Raw genomic sequence first — 18,804 nt, 5'->3', positions numbered from 1 at the left:
GCGGGATCACCAGGTGAAAATAATGCAAAATCAATTTAAAAACAAAATCTAATGCTGCCACCACATACGACGCACTGCAGGTAGACAACCCTTATGTGCAAGGGGCCTAATTATGCATATTGTGGAGTCCTGTAATGTTCAAATAGCATAGCTTCCTTCACGGAAAACTTTACAAGGGTATAACGTGCTTGTAAAAAACATGTTTGTAAAAATTTACATTAGTAGTAATGAGGAAGAGCAGGGCCTTTTACATTAGTTGAAGCAATAGAAATTGAAAACTCCTTGAATATAGGGAATACAATATAGTGTAAACCTGATCTTTCATTTCACAATGCACTGTATATGTTATACTTTATTATGTGTGCCTCATTTGTATGCTCTTTTCATTAATTTTGACTGTTTTATTTGGGTTACAGAGTCTTCAGTTAGTAGCAGCTCTCCAGTATCTGGACCCAGCTCTCCAAATAATGGCCCAGTTAACATGGGTGTAGAGAATGAAAATTCAGCATCACCATCCAGCTCACATGCCGAGGTATGTGGACACACTTATTGTTTACATGCTGTTGTTTCTTAGGCTGCCAATTATGGTGAATTAGATCAAGAGATCAAACTAATACTCTAATGCAGGGGTCTCCTGAAGTTGTAAACAAAGGGCCAGTTTACTGTCCTTAAGACTTTAGGGGACCAGACTGTGGGAGTAGAAAATGCCCCTCATTGGTTTTAGTGGAAGTAATAGTGCCCTATTGTTGGTATCAGTGGTATCAGTGGGAATAATATTGCACCATTGTTGATATCAGTGGGAGGAAAAGCATCCCATCATTGGTATCTGTGAGAGGATAGTGCCCCACCACTAATGTCAGTGGGAGGAATGGTGCCCCGCCACTAGTGTCAGTGGGAGGAATGGTGACCCATCATTACTGTCAGTTATAGGTTAAATAGTGTCCCAAGGGCTGGATAGAGGCAAGCAAAGGGCCACATCTGGCTCCAGGGCTGCAATTTGGAGACCACTGCTCTAATGCAAAAAAATGTAACAGCAAGCATTGTCTACAGCAGCAATGGGCAAACTACGGCCCGCGGGCCGTATACGGCCCGGCGGACCTTTTAATCCGGCCCGCGGAGCTAGGCTCCCGCAAGGCCAGTGGTCGGCAAGCCGCGGCTCTTTACAAATTTAGATGCGGCTCTCCTGTGTGCCGGGCGCCCGCTCCCCTCCCTCCTCTCCTCCTCTCCCCTCCCTCCTCTCCTCCTCTCCCCTCCCCTCCTCTCCTCTCGGATGGCCGCCCCCCCTCTCGGATGGCCGCCCCCCTCCCTCCTCTCGGACGTCAGGACTCTGCAGCTGTCAGGATGTAGGCGGGGCAGCGTGACGAACTCCTCTCACAGTCCTCCCTGAAGACCAGAACGGCGCGGGAATACGAGAGGAACGCGCGGACCAAAGGTAAGTGAATTGACACAGGGGGGGGACTTACTATATGGGGGATGAATTACTATATGGGGGACTTACTATATGGGGAATGAATTACTATATGGGGAATGAATTACTATATGGGGGACTTACTATATGGGGAATTAATTACTATATGGAGGACTTACTATATGGGGAATGAATTACTATATGGGGAATGAATTACTATATGGGGGACTTACTATATGGGGAATGAATTACTATATGGGGGACTTACTATATGGGGAATGAATTACTATATGGAGGACTTACTATATGGGGGATGAATTACTATATGGAGGACTTACTATATGGGGGATGAATTACTATATGGGGGACTTACTATATGGGGAATGAATTACTATATGGGGGACTTACTATATGGGGGATGAATTACTATATGGAGGACTTACTATATGGGGAATGAATTACTATATGGAGGACTTACTATATGGGGAATGAATTACTATATGGGGGACTTACTATATGGGGAATGAATTACTATATGGAGGACTTACTATATGGGGAATGAATTACTATATGGGGGACTTACTATATGGGGGATGAATTACTATATGGGGGATGAATTAATATGGGGGATGAATTACTATGTGGGGGATGAATTACTATATGGGGGATGAATTACTATGGGGGATGAATTACTATATGGGGGATGAATTACTATGGGGGATGAATTACTATAGGGGGGATGAATTACTATGGGGGACGAATTACTATATGGGGGACGAATTACTATATGGGGGACGAATTACTATATGGGGGACGAATTACTATATGGGGGATGAATTACTATGGGGGATGAATTACTATATGGGGGATGAATTACTATGGGGGATTAATTACTATATGGGGGATTAATTACTATATGGGGGATTAATTACAATGGGGGATTAATTACTATGCTTACTATGGGGGAATATTACTATACTTACTATGGATGACACATACACATCATTCATCTACTCTTGGTCCGGCCCCCGGGTCCAATATATGAACCCATTGCGGCCCTCAAGTCAAAAAGTTTGCCCACCCCTGGTCTACAGTATATCATTGTACATAGAAAATCATCTTTTCCAGGATAGAGTATGTACTAAATGAGGTTTAACTTGAAACAGATAATTAATTTATGATAATTAGAATCAATTCCCTCACCCACATCTTTAATCTCTCCCTCTCCTCCGGCACTTTCCCCTCCCCTCTGAAACATGCACACATCACCCTCATACTTAAAAAGCCCTCCCTGGACCCCAATGACCCGAACAACCTCAGACCCATCTCCCTGCTCCCATTTACATCTAAACTCCTTGAGCGCCTAGTCTACACCCGCCTAAGCTCTCACCTCAAGGACAACAACCTCCTTGATCCCCTACAGTCCGGCTTCCGTCCCCTACACTCCACCAAAACTGCCTTACTCAAACTCTCCAACGACCTGCTAACCGCCAAAGCTAATGGCCACTATTCAGTGCTCCTACTCCTTGACCTCTCTGCGGCCTTCGACACAGTCGACCACCCCCTCCTCCTCAAAAAACTACACTCCCTCGGCCTCAGAGATTCTGCTCTCTCCTGGCTCTCATCCTACCTGTCACAACGCTCTTTCAGCATTACCTATAATGCTACCACCTCCCCCTCACTCCCCCTCTCTGTTGGGGTCCCTGAAGGCTCTGTCCTCGGGCCCCTTCTTTTCTCCATCTACACCTCCTCCCTTGGCCAACTCATACACTCTCACGGCTTCAACTACCACATCTATGCCGACGACACACAAATCTATCTCTCAACCCCCCACCTCACCCCCTCGGTCTCCGCCCGAATCACACACCTACTGAGCGACATATCAGACTGGATGTCGCTCCACTTCCTTAAACTGAACCTCTCCAAAACCGAGTTTCTTGTCTTCCCCCCAGCCCGGACCCCACCCCCCATTGACTTCTCCGTCACATCCAACAACGCCACCATCAAACCCGCCCCGCAGGCCAGAGTACTTGGTGTCATTCTGGACTCCAACCTATCCTTCCAGCCCCAAATCCAATCTTTAACAAACTCGTGCAGACTCCACCTCCACAACATCGCCAAAATACGCACGTTCCTAACCCCAGAAACCACTAAACAGCTCATCCACTCCCTCATCATATCACGACTCGACTACTGCAACTCCCTCCTCACTGGCCTGCCTCGCCGCTGGCTATCCCCGCTTCAGTCAATCCTGAATACGGCTGCCAGACTCATTCACCTTTTCAACCGCTCCATCTCCACCACCCCCCTCTGCCAATCCCTCCACTGGCTTCCGATTGCGCAACGGATCAAATTCAAAATCCTAACACTGATGTACAAAGCTGTCCACCATACTGCCCCTTACTACATCACTGACCTAATATCCAAGTACCGCCCAGCACGCACACTCCGCTCCTCACAAGTCCTCCTTCTCTCTAGTTCCCTTGTCTCCTCCTCCCATGCCCACCTCCAGGACTTCTCCAGGGTGTCACCCATCCTCTGGAACTCCCTGCCCCAACCCATCAGATTATCACCTACTCTCCTCTCCTTTAGGCGCACCCTGAAAACCCATCTCTTCAGGGAAGCCTATCCCACCCTCTGCTAACCTGCCGACCTCCTCCACTCTTCCTACCACTCCATCCCCCACAGCTATCTCCTCCTGTACCACTATCCCCTCCCTCCTAGATTGTAAGCTCGAAAGAGCAGGGCCCTCGATCACCCTCATGTTTTGCATTGTATTGGTATTGTTCTGTCACATGTTCTGTCCCCCTTTGTAATGTACAGCGCTGAGCGAACCATTGGCGCTTTATAAATACTGTATAATAATAATAATAATCAAGGTTCAATAACCTCTCGAGTCTTTAAAGCTCCCAGACCCCCTGCAGCAGCTTTCCCTCATCACTGGCATGGCAATAACAGACTGATTACAGACAGCTCATGGGAGGCAATGCTGAAAAGACCTTTGGATGTACAGTTTCAAATGGCCATCTTTCTTCCCATATACAAGGAAGATATGTCCAGCCAAATTTTTTAAAGTGTGGCATCCATGGCTTACAGCATCCTTTGGTAATTAAGACTGATTTAGTGTGTGTGTATATACTGTATGATATATATATATATATATATATATATATATATTTATATACAGTATGTTTATATTATATTGGTGGATTCTCCAGCTACAAAATAATAATGTTCTTTAGCAAGGAATATACATTCCACATTAACAAGCATGCTACTAAAATTAGTGTGTGCTGTAAATTGCCTCCAGGATTGTCCCTGTTTCTTCTTGCTGGAGGCTGCCATTTTGTTGAACCCCAGAGCCCCTGAGCAGCAGTAAATCTTTAGGCTGTCAGCGGACCGGCCGCTACATTTTTGGCACGGTGCCAAAAAATAGAGAGCAATTGAGCAAGTGCAAAGAAGGGTGTGGCAGTGAATTACTTGATTTTTAAACAGTATAGACACTTACTTTCTATGTTTTACATAGCTATACCTGCAAAAAGGGCCAACCTGAAGTGATCTAGTAGGACTTAAATTTCTGACCAAAGTTCCACTTAAAGTTAAAACATCATTATTCCAGGTGAAAAAGTCAGATGTGGAAAAGTTAGAAAGTATCAGTGCTGGTGACAGCTAGGCAACTTTTGCAGGAGGTCAGCAGTGACAACCTCAATATTCAGTACAGGCTTCCTTTAACACATTGAAGGTGCAAAATATTTCCACTGTGAAAAAAATGTTACTTTCAATAAGCACACATTTATTGTTTGCTTTAGTAACACCACCTTTGGCTGCTGTTATAGCTGTGAGCCTTTTGGCGTAAGTACGTGCTAGCTTTGCAAAGCTGGATCCCTCAGTTTTTTCCCTTTTCCTGGTTGAATGGGCAACGTTGGTATAAAAGCAATTTTATATAATACCACACATTCTCAATTGGATTAAATTCTGGGCTGTGACTGAGCCATTCTAAAACATTCACATTCTTTGTTCTAAGCTTTTCAGCTAATGTCGGTTGTGTATTTAGGGTCTTTGTCCTAAACTGTATGAAGTAAATAAATTAAAATGAATCTATGCATAGTTCAGACAGGAGGGTTGATTTACTAAAACTAGAGAGTGAAAAATCTGGTGCAGCTCTGCATGGTAGCCAATCAACTTCTATCTTCAGCTTGTTCAATCAAGAATTGACAAAAAAAAACTGGAAGCTGATTGGTTTCTATGTAGAGCTGCACCAGATTTTGCACTTTCCAGTTTTCTAGTTTGGAATAAACGCATTCCCGGTAATGAAACTGTTATAGTATGCTTGTCTTGGTTACACTGCGTCTCTGTGGCAAAATTGCATTAAAGCCCAACTCTACTTTTCGTGCCCTTCATCCACTTTCCCTTCTTGGAACCCCATCCCCATTGGGTGACATTCAACCCAGAAAAGTAGTCGGCAGGGAGAGTGCCAAAGAGGAGGTGAGTACTGCAACCAAAACTGCTTTGTTTGTCATAAGCTGTTGAGGGACTCTAAAAAAGTGGAGTTGGGGTTTAAGTTCTATGCATGTGTCTCCAATAACTGTGATGTGAAAAAGGATGCTAACCTCACATGGAATTTTGTATGAGGATGGCCTCAGCCGTCGCTCCGGCCATGCCCACTGACGCATTTCATCATCATTCAGATCCAGCTTGGAGCAGCATCATCACACTACACATATCCATTTACTATCTTTAATAACTGTTTTATTTAACTTTACTTAACAAAGAAAGTGATTAAACCAATTGAGATAGGAGAAAATTGCATTTCACACAAATTGATTGTATTTTTGTTTTGTTTTTTTGTTTTGTCACAACATAATAAAGTTTTTTTTTCTCTTCCAATATAATTAACATTTTTTTAGCACTATTGCTGCTCTCACTAAGCAATGAAACGTGCTTGTACAGCAAAATGTATAGGTCATCAGCAGGACATCCACTGAGAGACTCAGACACATCTACTTCCAGGCTTCCCCTTCATAATAAATTAATTGTTGGTGAACTGTGATCCTGGGGGCAGGTGTTTGACCCCTGCCTACTGATTAGTAGCCCCCTGTGGACGCCAAAAGAGAAAATAATGTTACACTGATAGCTTACATGTGGCTTTATCTTGTAACTCTTTGTGTAAGAAGCCAGAGATGTCAAATTGAGCTGGAAGAATAAAGACTTCATTACTACACAATTAGACAATTAGGAAGTGAGCATTCAGTAATGAAAGATTTGATGCTTCAGGTACCCATTAGACCTTGCTCTACTGCAGATCTGTCTATCACCAAGGAAATCCAATAACACAAGCTCGTCTAATTAAGCAGTAAAAAAAAAGAAAACTTTTTATTTGGTTAAGTTTCAGGTTTGCTGCATGTTACAGATTGTGAATTTGGAGCTTTTCATTACAGCAGTAGAAAAAAATTATAATTTTTTCCAAATGAGAATTCAAATATTTTTACAGCTCATATTGGGAGATTCTAGATCATTTTCATTTTACCCAACATAAGCCCTGTGTTTTGGATCCATGAAAGGGCATCACTTGATGACAGGATAGAAAGTGAGATTATTATTATTATACAGTATTTATATAGCGCCAAAAAGTTTGCTCAGCGCTTTACATTGTAGTGGGGGACAGTGCATGAGACAATACAGTAACAATACAATACACGAGGGGTTCGAGGGCCCTGCTCGATTAGGTGGAATTACCCAACAAATTACACTAGTGGTGGACAACCTGCTGCAATTATTGACCTTACATGTTACCCGTGGCTCCTCTAAAGGGCCAAAGATCACATTTTTTAAAACAAAAAAAGTAGTGACGACCTCTGACAAGTTAACAGCACAAATACTTCTAAATTCTGCCTGAGTCTTAGTCTGTCACCTATTTTTTCTCATCATTACTGCATACTGTAAATGGTGAGGAAAAAAAATTGTCACTGTACAAGAATGGTATACAGTATTTGTCTTGGTTTTGCAGCCTGGGCTTTAAAAGAAAACACAAGGGCTACAGCAAAAGTTTTTACTTTTTATCAGAAAGCTCCAAAAAATAATTTTGTCTGATGGGCCTGCTGTCAGTTTGCCTTTGTGTGGATCTCAAAGAGCAGGGCTTTTTTTCAGTGGGAATGCGGGGGAACGTAGTTCCGGAGCCTCCAGCACTTACTGTATTAAAATGGAAAGGGGTGCTGGGGTGTGCTGCAGGGTCTACTGTGGCTGGCTGCTGGGGTATCTATTGTTTCTGGGGAGGTCTATTGTTGCTAGCGGGGATCTATTGTTGCTGGAGGGGGGTGTCTATTGTTACTGGCTGAAGGGGATCTATTTTACTGCTTTTATTGCTATCCTTAACAAATTCCATACAAATTACCGGAACATGATACTTGGTTCTGAATTCTCTGTAAGGGGTGGTACTGGGAGGTGGGTAGAGGTGGGACCAAAGGACGGTGCTCAGAGATGGGTAGGGGGTGGAGACATGGAGAGATTAAGAAAGAAGGAGTACCTGCACCTATTCTCTGAGAAAAAAAGCCCTGTCAAAGAGATATATTCCCCCATTAGATTTAATAGCATATTTGATAGAAATGTGACCATAGGTTGTAAATCAGCACACTGTAGTAATGTAGAAGACGAGCTATGTGTGCAATAAAGGAGAGAGGCTTTAGGACTAAGACTAATAATGATATGTAATGTGCAGTGTCCTATAGCAAACAATCAAAAAAATGTCTTTAATGAATTTAAATTCAAAAAGATGGTCAGCTGCATGTGTGCATGGTTGAATTAAATATAGAGTGTAGCATTTTATTTATAGGTTCTGTACAAATACGATTTAGAAATACAAGTGCTATTGACAGTAACCAATACGCAATTTTTTTTCATGAGAATGAATGTAGCTATAGAAAGGTATCATATGTGTAGGTAATGGTTTCTACTACATTAGGATTTGTAAATGATTCCTGATTATATATGTATGCTTGGAGCGCCTGCAAGGTTATACCAGTGGAGATCAGAAAGGGAGCGCTAGTCGCTATAACACAAGCATATCTTGCCCTCTGATTAGGTTATCAATTCCCACCAGTTGTGCTTTACCTAGACATATGTGGGCCAGAGATATCTGGCACATTACTTTTGTACCCATAGAGTTGAAAAAATCTGCCAGATCAAAATAAGCCTTATCTCTTATCTACTTTACCCTACAGAAGTTATTATTTTTGGATTTCTCAAACAAGTATTCATTGGAGTTAATGTACTGAAGGCAAATAGATGGTGCACTTTGCAAGTGTAGTTGCACTTCTGCAATTTTTTCCAGAGCTTAGTAAATGAGGGGAACCTCTGTTGACTTCCACATCCAATCATGTGCAAGAAAAAATGCTGTTTTTGTTTTTAATTTTCCTTGCATGTGATTGGGTATTCGTTGCAAAGTGAAGCTTCACCTCACTTCACTAAACTCTGAAGCAACTGCACTTGCAAAGTGCACAGTCTATTTGCCTTTAGTAAATCAATCCTGTTGCCTCTCAGCTCCTCATACAGGAGTATGCAGTTCCTTATTGGGATTTACATATATTTTGCTTGCATCATCGCATCTTCCTTTTTTATACAGGAGAGTCACAATCAATACACATTGTTCCTACACAAGCATAAAGGGAGCATCTGCTCAATAAATATTTACTTTTCATTTAAAATAAATATATAAAATTTACATTTATTAAAATCCCCAAATTTCCCCTCTGTAACCAACATATTATTTGCATTTTGCTAAGCATTGCAAACCTTGTTAACAAGCCTATATGTAAATACAGTCATTCTGCCTCCATCTCCTAACGCACAGTACGTTTTGTTCTTTACTCATACAGTACATGGCCATTCTTTTGTGTCATCATGTTATAGTTTAGCAGATCTGAGCAGGAGAGTGCCTAGTTCCCATGATGCAATAGGAGCTTTTTCATGGTTGCTGGATGTGGGTTGTGCTGTCAGTTACTTTGATGTTATTGGACAACGTGCAATTTTCCCATCGCATATGTTTATGTTCCTGGAAAAGGCTGTAGAGTAAGTGGGTGCAGCGGCAGATATTATCTGGAGACTGGTGACACCATAGATCAAAATATATTTCACTAGCACACCATGGATCATCAAATTCAAGGTCCAAAAAAAAGGTCACATCACAACGGTAAAGTGCAATGCTTCGGGGCCACACATGCCTGACAAAGGGGGTCCTGCATGACCCTGAAAAGTTGCACCTTACCACTGGGTTGTGACCTTTTCAAATAAATGTTTGGACACTGATTTAGATGATCCATGGTGTATTGGTGATATATACTCTGATCCTTGATGTTTTGGGAGGTTTAGGCCTATACACAACATTTTGGAGAAGTCAGATCCTGGGTTGCACTTTAAATTACATTCCATGGCAAGGAATAGGCTATTGGTTGGTCTTTGGTTATATCTTTCTGCACTTCTGTCATGAGTAATAGTATTTTCTGCCTTTATGTTTGCAGTAATTCCCTTTAACAGACTTTTACTGCTTTTTTACGGATCAGCTGCAAAGTGCTTTGGCACATTGAAGCAGTGTTGCTCTACTCTTTTGCAGTAAGGGACAGAGGTAATGATTTAGAAAATGTTGGTTTGTATGACAATCACTTTCAAATGACAGTAATCAGCAAAGTACCAATGTGTTACCTCTAGGAAGGGTAATAACAGATGAAAGCAAATTTCCAGTGTCCATGAGTATGCGCCTTCATATATGCATTCTCCTGTAATATGCCTGTACTCACTCTTGTGTATCGCAGTATATAGAACTGTATTCTATTGCAGCGCAGCCATTTTATCAGGACACATATTTACTATGTATCGACTTTCAGGGGTTAAATTTACAGATATATATATATATATAGTAAGAAACTCATTTTATTCTAAATGTACGAACTGCATCGAAGGCATTTTCCCATATGACCATTCCATAAAAATAATGTCCCCATTAGGACATCTGAATGTATTTTCACTTCTTTCACCTTCTGGTTATAACGATTTGCCACCTAAGACTAATAAAAAGGTTAATGGCTGCCATCCATCCTAGTAAGAAGATTGTTTAATGACATGCAGCAATGGATGACCAGTTCCTTGATTTACTATAAATACAGTAACGTAACACCTTTTACTACTGTGCAGCCTTTTCTTGTTTATCATACTGCCCCTGGGTACACACAAATGTCAAAGAGAAAATTACTCATCCCATCTCCTCTGCCCAAGAGCTCCTATAAGCTGCATCTAAAAACAAAACCAGCCCAAGAAAGGTTACATTTTTAAATAACATCCTGTATTTTTGTGTTACTGTGCTCCACGCTGACAGGCGAGCATTAGGAAAATTTATTTTCTCAAGTTAATTGATATTCCAGATTGATCCATTACAAAACCAGCAGCCCTTCCAACCTCTACATGCTTGACAAGTTATTATATTTACTTAGTCAATCCTATGTGTGCTGGATCCTTCTTGGTGGTGGTCTATTATCACAGACCCATATGCTTTTTGTTTGGGAAGAAAGCAGTCACTGTTGTCGTACTGTTACACAGGGTATTCTTTTTCAGGGATGTGACTCCCCTGGGGATAATATCATGGCATAGCTTCTAATTCTAATGGAGCCTATGTGGCTCTTATTATGCAATGCTGTTGAATTAGTAAAAGAGGTATAAACAGACTGTGTAATTTAAGGAAGAATGTGTGAGACCACATGTGGAAGCCATGGACTTTGGGCAACTGCACGGAAATGCTTTCTTCTGTAGCAAAACAAAATGGATTTAAATGAATCAACAGATAGAACATGGAAGTAGCCTCTTTTGGGCAACAAACACGCATAGGGCAGCCCATTGAAGTGACTGGGTTACCCTATGCACTATATGCAGAATTGCTCAAAAATTGCACAACAAAAATATGAGCAGGAATGTATATTCTCGCTACGCGATACCTGAACAGGGCCTTAGTGAATGTCACATTTCCTGTTTTATAAATATGGCCTGTATAGTTTTATACCAAAGACATGCTGGTAGGTTAATTGGCCCCTGTCTAAATTGTCCCTAGTATGTGTACATATAAATGTGAGTTAGGGACTCCTTGGGAGTTAAGGACTGATGTGAATATACAATATATATGTAAAGAGCTATGAAATTTGATGGTGCTATGTAAGGACCTGTAATAATAATCAGTAAAGTGACCAGCAGTTGCAAAAAATTTTTTATTTTTATTTTTCAAAAAGATTTAAAAAAGAAGTATGGGGTTTCTTTTTTAAAAATCATACTTACCTAGGTGGATGCAACATCGGTCCTATGCTGCATCTTTCCCCCGCCGGCTCTAAGGGTGAGAACTCAGTGATTACATGACCGCTGATCACTCAGTTCTCCCTGCCACTCTGAGCAGAGAGCAGTGACTGTGGGCTGTGGAGGGGGAGGGAGTGGCTGGATCAGGCTCTTAACGGATTGCTGAGAGCCTGAGTCATGATCCGCTCCAGACCCTGGGGTGGATACCAACTTTGAAGTCAGGATCTTTCCCCAGCCTGGCTTGGTTGAGTGACATCACCAGACAGCTGAAAACAGGCCACAGGAGTGCACAATGAACTGCACTCCTGTAACCCACAGGAGCAGTACAACCAAAAGTGGTTTGGCTGTACTTCTCCTTTAAGTCATGTGAAAAATGGGTAACTTGAGCATTATAAATAATGAACTGATTATAAAACAATGTAATTTTTATATTTATTTTTCCATTGTCATATATCAGTGTAATACCTGGAGCTTTGTTTTTTCTCTTACAGCATTTGGTTTCCCAACAACATATTGTTCATCATGAAAAGTCAATGAATCTGCTAAGTCTATATACATCTCCATCATTACCCAACATTACCCTAGGACTTCCAGCAGTAGCTCCCCAACTCAGTGTGAGTACCTTTAATATGCAAACAGAACAGCAATAATACAGTATGTGTGCAAAATCTCTTGGGAGAACGCATTCCTGCAACAGTTAAAAAGTTGTGCTGTGCTTTGTGTGTCATCTACTTGTGTGCTGCTCCCTGCCTATTAGTAGGGCATTCTGTGGGGTATGGCACAGTTTAAGGGGACTGTACTGCAGAAATTGGGACTCATGCCTACCACAGAGTGATGGATCACAGAGATGCAGTTCTGATGCAAAGGGACTGCCATGGTGGATGTGCACAACCCTGATTGAAATGGTAATATTTCATTAAGCTTTCACTCACCCATGTTACAGTACAGTTCCAATCCCCCTTTTCCCAAGGTGTCAGGACAATCTGTTACACTGATCACAACACCTTGGAACGTACTGTACCAGCAAAAGATAGAAACCTTCATTTATGCTGACAAGATGTAGGAACAAAAGTTTACATATGTGCGTCAATGATTCTGACAGTGAATTATCCTACATATGGGAACTTTTAAATCATGCGTAAAATCTATCTTCTAAAGAAAGGCGGACTAGACAGTTGCAATAGCTGGAAAACTCATAGGAATGGCTAAGCACATTTTTAGAGTGTTCTCAGAGGAACAGCATTTGAACTATGAGGAGGTTATACAGATTCTATTAGCATATTATGATATCTCTTTAGAGTTTTACATACTGAATTACCATGATAGTTGTCCAGAATTTACAAAGAAATTGTTATAGAGTGGTTGATTATACTCTGGGGTAGACTTCCTACAGTCTTTCTAAATTGACAGGTAATGGAACACTACATTTCTGCAGTAGGTATTGAATTGCTTCCCAACAAAACTGTTAGCAGATACATTTGTGAAAAGCAGAGAAATTTGTGAAAAATTTGTGGGGTCCAGATCAAAAACATAGAATGCTGTTGCTCATTCCCAGGTAATGGAACACTACATTTCTGCAGTAGGTATTTAATTGCTTCCCAACAAAACTGCTAGCAGATAAATTTGGCGGGTCCAGATCAAAAACATAGAATGCTGTTGCTCATTCCATGGTAAGGGAACACTACATTTCTGCAGTAGGTATTGAATTGCTTCCCAACAAAACTGCTAGCAGATAAATTTGTGGGGTCCAGATCAAAAACATAGAATGCTGTTGCTCATTCCCAAGCATAGAGAAAGCACAATATCCTACAAAAACAATTTTAGAAATTTATATCGTAATGATTCACCCAGGTGTTGAAGTTTGACATTTTGCTACACATCTCCAGAAGGCAGTCTGTTCCTGTAGCATTGTTTAGACAAGTCCATTTGACCCTCAATAGGCAACACAAAGGGAGTCTGATAGACTTGTGCAAGTATTGTCTGATAAACTTGTGCAAGAATTTGTGATTAACTAAAATAATTGATGTAAGCAATGAATAAAGAACCAAGTACAGTATATTGCCATTTGACAAGCTAAGTACAAATATTGACAATGATTCTGTTTGATTGATATAAGCTATAACTACACTTTTGTTCTAATTTTCTTTGCTCCATTTTTAATGTAGAACTTTGACTTCTAATTTAAAGAAAATGTGCTGCAGCATTTAAGGCTAAACCCCAGGAAAAAAAAATATTTTTACATATTTGCCTTGTAAAATGAAATTACCTCTCATGTGGGGATGCCTCTGCTTTATGGAAAACTACACGTTACATTCATCCTTTCATTAGTTTAAGCAGTAAACTTCTAGTGCTGAACCGTACAGTTGCAGCTCTCACACAGTGTATAAAGTACATTGAGTCTCTTGCACTCGTCCTCAGCCATATACATAGGCGTTCTGTGAATGGAGGAGGGGAGATTGTGTTGTTCACCATCCCCTTTACTCCCCTTGCTCAATTACAGAATGCCTTGTATTCTATGAAAAGGATACAACATGTTTTGTGAATGGATGAGGTGAGATGAGGTTTGAGCCACCCACTATCCTTCACTTTATACATCATACAAGAAGCACAACTGTACATTTTGCACTGCAACTAACAGACACACATTATTAGAGTTGATTAATTTTTACAAAGCAAATGTTCTGATTTTTTTTTCCCCTCTGGAATTCAGCTTTAATTGTATGTGCATCTGCACTTACATTCTACAGATATTTTTGTTAAGCTGATATGCATTGCAGGTTTCTTAATAGATATTTGATTTTTTTCTAGTAGTCAGTTTTGCACAATTGATAGCTGTCCTGATTGTCTCATGTTACTCTAGTGACTTGAAAGCCACTTGGAATGTAGTTATGTAATTTGCGTTGCCTGTCTTGCCTCCATCTTCACTTCATGGTCACTGCTAAGTCTTTAACTATACAGTAAAAAGTTGAACGCATAGCTGCTGTTTTCTATGGGGGAATCCATATTTTCTTTGGTTCTATATTATAAAATAGCTTGTTAAAGAAGCACAGATCTAACTCATTCAGCTTCCAGCTGAGCTCCCTGGTTGCCAGAATTGATGCTCCTGGCTCTTCTTACATCAACTTGGCTCCAACCTGATGCTTTCCCTCAAGACGTCTGGTACTGATAATGCTTAACAGAAAATCACTGAGAGGTCTTGACAGATTGCTATATCTCAGATATGGTAACTTCAAAGAACTGTCACCATCACCACCAGTGCCCTAGATGAGCAGGATTGATACTTTTCTATATGAAAGCCAGTGGGGACTGCAAAAATGAATCTCAAACAGCTTAGTATTTATTTCCTTGGTTTGCAAAGGTTCAATTTCCTTTGTTCTAACCAGAAAAGGGGAACATTTTATTTGCTCTGACTTATTCATACCTGAGACATGAACCTTTGCAGTCAGTGAAGATTTAAGGGCCAAATCAGGCAGTAAGAAGCGCAGTTCTGAACCTCCAATACATTTGCTTGTTATTCAGAAAGGCTGGTCTGGACCGGTAGTCATGAGGGTACATCATTTTTGTTGATCCTGATTCCATTAAAAGATTATAATAAAAGTGGGTTAATACCATGGTTTGCAGTGCAGGGATCTTACACAGTAAGGGGGCAGCAAGCGAAGTCTGTATTAACAAGCCGGGGCTACAGCCAGTTGAGAAGCCAAGAACAGTCCATGCATATCACATCTGTGTGCATTTATGTTCACATTAGCATAACCATGTTGGGTATTGGCAGCTATGCCATTTCTTCCACAGTTCATCCTCTAACAGATATATTTCTTATACTATAATCTTGATGAATCCATAGACATTACATAGAAATGTTGTACATTTAAGCACTTGTTCAGCAAGTGTCTTCTGGCTGTGAATGAGGGCTTGGGTAGTCTTCAACCATCACTAAGTATGCTTACAAGCAAAAGTTCCACAAAAAGTATCTTAAACTGGCAAGCATCCAAAAATGTCTGCTGGGGTCAGTATAGCTTTTACTGTTGTCAAAAAGGTTTTTAGTTTAGTCTGTCCATAAACACTAGCAGGACAACTGACTTGGAGGCATGATCCAACTGTTGAGAGAAAACATTCAGCCACTGAGTGCAGGAGAGCCATGTGTAGACACCTGAAATATCACTAATTTCCTCAAGAAATTGGTGTCTTCAGGCAGCCACAGATGTAAGATCATCTGATCCAGACATCTTCTTTAATAAAGTTTTCATGATGAAGTGTTTTTGGGGTTAGAGGTAAGGTTCAATAAAAGATGTCACCAGTATCTGAGTTCTCTCATTTCTTATGACCTGATTGGTACTCTGTTGGTTTGCACATTCTGCATATTCTTAATGTGCACAACAAGCATCTGCTGTGTGTCAAATTGTGACATTTTGAATACATTTAATACATTTAGCAACATAATACTGTACATAACATGTTCCTTCTGCTTATTTATCACACTTCTGACCATTTCTGTGATTTTTGAGGCCAGGAATCTTTCAATCACATTACTTTCTTTTAGCCAATAATCTTTCAATCTCATTTTCTCCATTAGCCAAAAACCTTTCAGTTTTCTCTTACTGGCTAAATATAGACCTTTTGTATCACCTTTGTAGCCTTATCGCAGCGCTGTGCATCAAGCCACAGCACCCAAACATCTGACCTGTATAAAAGTCTGGTCAATGTTTGTTATTTTAAAGAGAAATTCTTTAAGGGATAAAAGTCAGTCTTGTGTTTTCTTTTTAGATATATGAGCAACAAAAACCTGTGAAATAAAGCTTTTATGATTAGTACAAACATATATGGATTTCTTAATATAAAAGTGTTACTAAACTCAGGACTCTGCATTCATCTGGTCTCGCACAATACACGGAACATGGAAATGCAATTATTTTATTAATTATAAACTGCTAAATACCTTTTCTCATCAATAGTTAGAGCAGTCTTGTGACTTCTATCAGTGTCCAGCTGAGCACTAGTTAAAGCTTGTAGGAGGAGTTTTCATTCTCCTCTCGTTGCCCAATCAGAATGCATAACCCCTGACCGTCTGTCTGGACTGTGCTGATTGGCCCTGTGCTGATCACATGCAGCCTTCCAAGAGAAAGAAAAACCTCTCCATCAGTACACACCAAACTGAGCATGTGCAGAGCGTGCCTGAGGTTGTGTTCTATCAGGATATGAAATGGGGAATGTGGAAGAAGGGGAGGATCAGAGAAGGCAGGATCAAACTTCCTTTTTACACAATGCAGAGGATTAACCCCTTAAGTTCCACAGTGAGTATCACAAGCATGCCTTACTGCATATACAGACTGATTTTACTGTTGTGGGTTTAGTAACACTTTAAAGTGCAATCAAAATGATGCACTGTAATTTCTAACAGTTAATAAGAAATCAGCTATATTGGTCTACCTACAGCACTAGAATTTATAGAGAGCTGAGTTCTGATTGTGGTTCCAAGGCAAGAAGCCTTGTGCCTTGTACTGTAAATGGTTAATAAAGACACACACTTTTGACAAGTCCTTTTTCAAAATATAACAATGCCCACTGACTCACCAAGAGGAAAAACCCACCAACTGGCCAACACAGCTGATCCAATCTCTCACTTGCCACAAATGACAAATCACAGGCCCCACCAGTGAATGTAAACAAAGATACAGATGACCTTACTGACCAAATATCGACACAACCATATGATCAATGACATTACAGGGAATCCCTCTATTAGAGTCTGGTATGTATTTTTAGGGGAATCACAATGCAATTTTTTGTGAAAAGGTCACATTGACATTCAAACCACCTCTACTGACCACCTTTATGACAAAATCTTATCCCTATCCTGCCCCAATCTAGCCACTTCTGTCTACAACAGCTCACTGTCATACTCCCTAGAGAAGCTCACCTCTCTCACTACACACACAATCAGGCCCCAACCTCTACAACCTTGGCACGACACCAGAAGTCTAAAAAAAGTACCCGCACTCTTGAGTGCTTGTGGCGTAAGACTAAGTCTCAGAAAGACTTCTGCCATCCAAAAATACTATTCCTGCCTCCTCACTGCCAAGCAGACCTATTTCATCACTCTCATTAACACCTTCTCATCCAGTCTCCGTCAACTCTACCTTCAACTCTCTTCCTCGTCCTCCATTGCTTCCACTAATTCACTCACTGCCCAGCAGATCATCAATCACTTAAATAAAAGATTGATACAATTCATGAGGAGATCTCATATGTGCAGATACCTCCCCCACTTAACACTACATGCCCAGGTACAATCACTACTTCCCTCATTCAAACCCACTACTATTGACAAGGTTGCTGAACTGTTTTCTAACACCCATCTAATCTCCTGCCCTCTTGACCCTGTTCCGTCGCAAATTATACGGTCACCCTCTGGTTCAATCATATACTCTCAAACTCACAATTTCAATCTGGCCCTCTCTTCCGGCATTTCCTGCAACTTTCTAAAACACACACCAGTCACCACCATACTTAGAAAGCCCTCACAAGACCCCACCAATATTAACAACCTCATGTCCTTACTCTCCTTTTCCTCCAAACTCCTTGAGCAACTGGTCTACAACCAACTGAGCAACCATCTCACTGAAGACAACCTTCTTTATCCCCTTCAGTCTGAAATTCAGTCTGGAATCAAAAAACTCTACTCCTTTGGTCTCTCATTAACACTCTTCACTGGTTTTCCTTATACCTATCCCATGGCACCTTCAGTGTAACTTACAATTCTTCTTCCTCTTCACTTCCTTTCTCCACTGGGGTTCCCCAAGGTTCTGTTCTTGGACCGCTCCTATTCTCGGTCTACACTTCCTTCCTGGGTCAGTTGATTGCCTCCAATGGCATTCAATGGTGTTTCTATGATGATAACATCCAAATCTATCTCTCTTCCCCTCAGCTCACTCCATCAGTCTCCTTATGTATCACTAATCTACTAACAGACATATCAGCCTGGATGTCCGAGCTCATAATATTTCCTCCCCCACGTGCCCCTTCCCCTGATTTGTCCATCAAAATCAATGGCTCAACTATCAACCAGGGGC

General features: G+C 41.0%; 1 protein-coding gene across 3 annotated transcripts in view; it reads left to right on the top strand.

Annotated features, from left to right (window-relative positions):
- Window positions 1-18,804, top strand: part of HDAC9 (histone deacetylase 9) — a 778,880-nt gene that overhangs the window by 606,387 nt on the left and 153,689 nt on the right. For all 3 annotated transcript variants that reach the window (XM_089673174.1, XM_089673175.1, XM_089673176.1), the window contains 2 exons: window positions 417-532; window positions 12,226-12,348. In XM_089673174.1, coding sequence (XP_089529300.1) covers window positions 417-532; window positions 12,226-12,348 — 239 coding nt within the window. The remainder of the gene's footprint in view (window positions 1-416; window positions 533-12,225; window positions 12,349-18,804) is intronic.

The sequence above is a fragment of the Staurois parvus genome, unplaced genomic scaffold, assembly GCF_062004578.1.
Source record: "Staurois parvus isolate SC_StPar_1 unplaced genomic scaffold, SC_StPar_1.0 ptg000136l, whole genome shotgun sequence".
Lineage (NCBI taxonomy): Eukaryota > Metazoa > Chordata > Amphibia > Anura > Ranidae > Staurois > Staurois parvus.
Note: the sequence above shows the minus strand (reverse complement) of the source record. Positions and strands in the feature narration are given on the sequence as shown.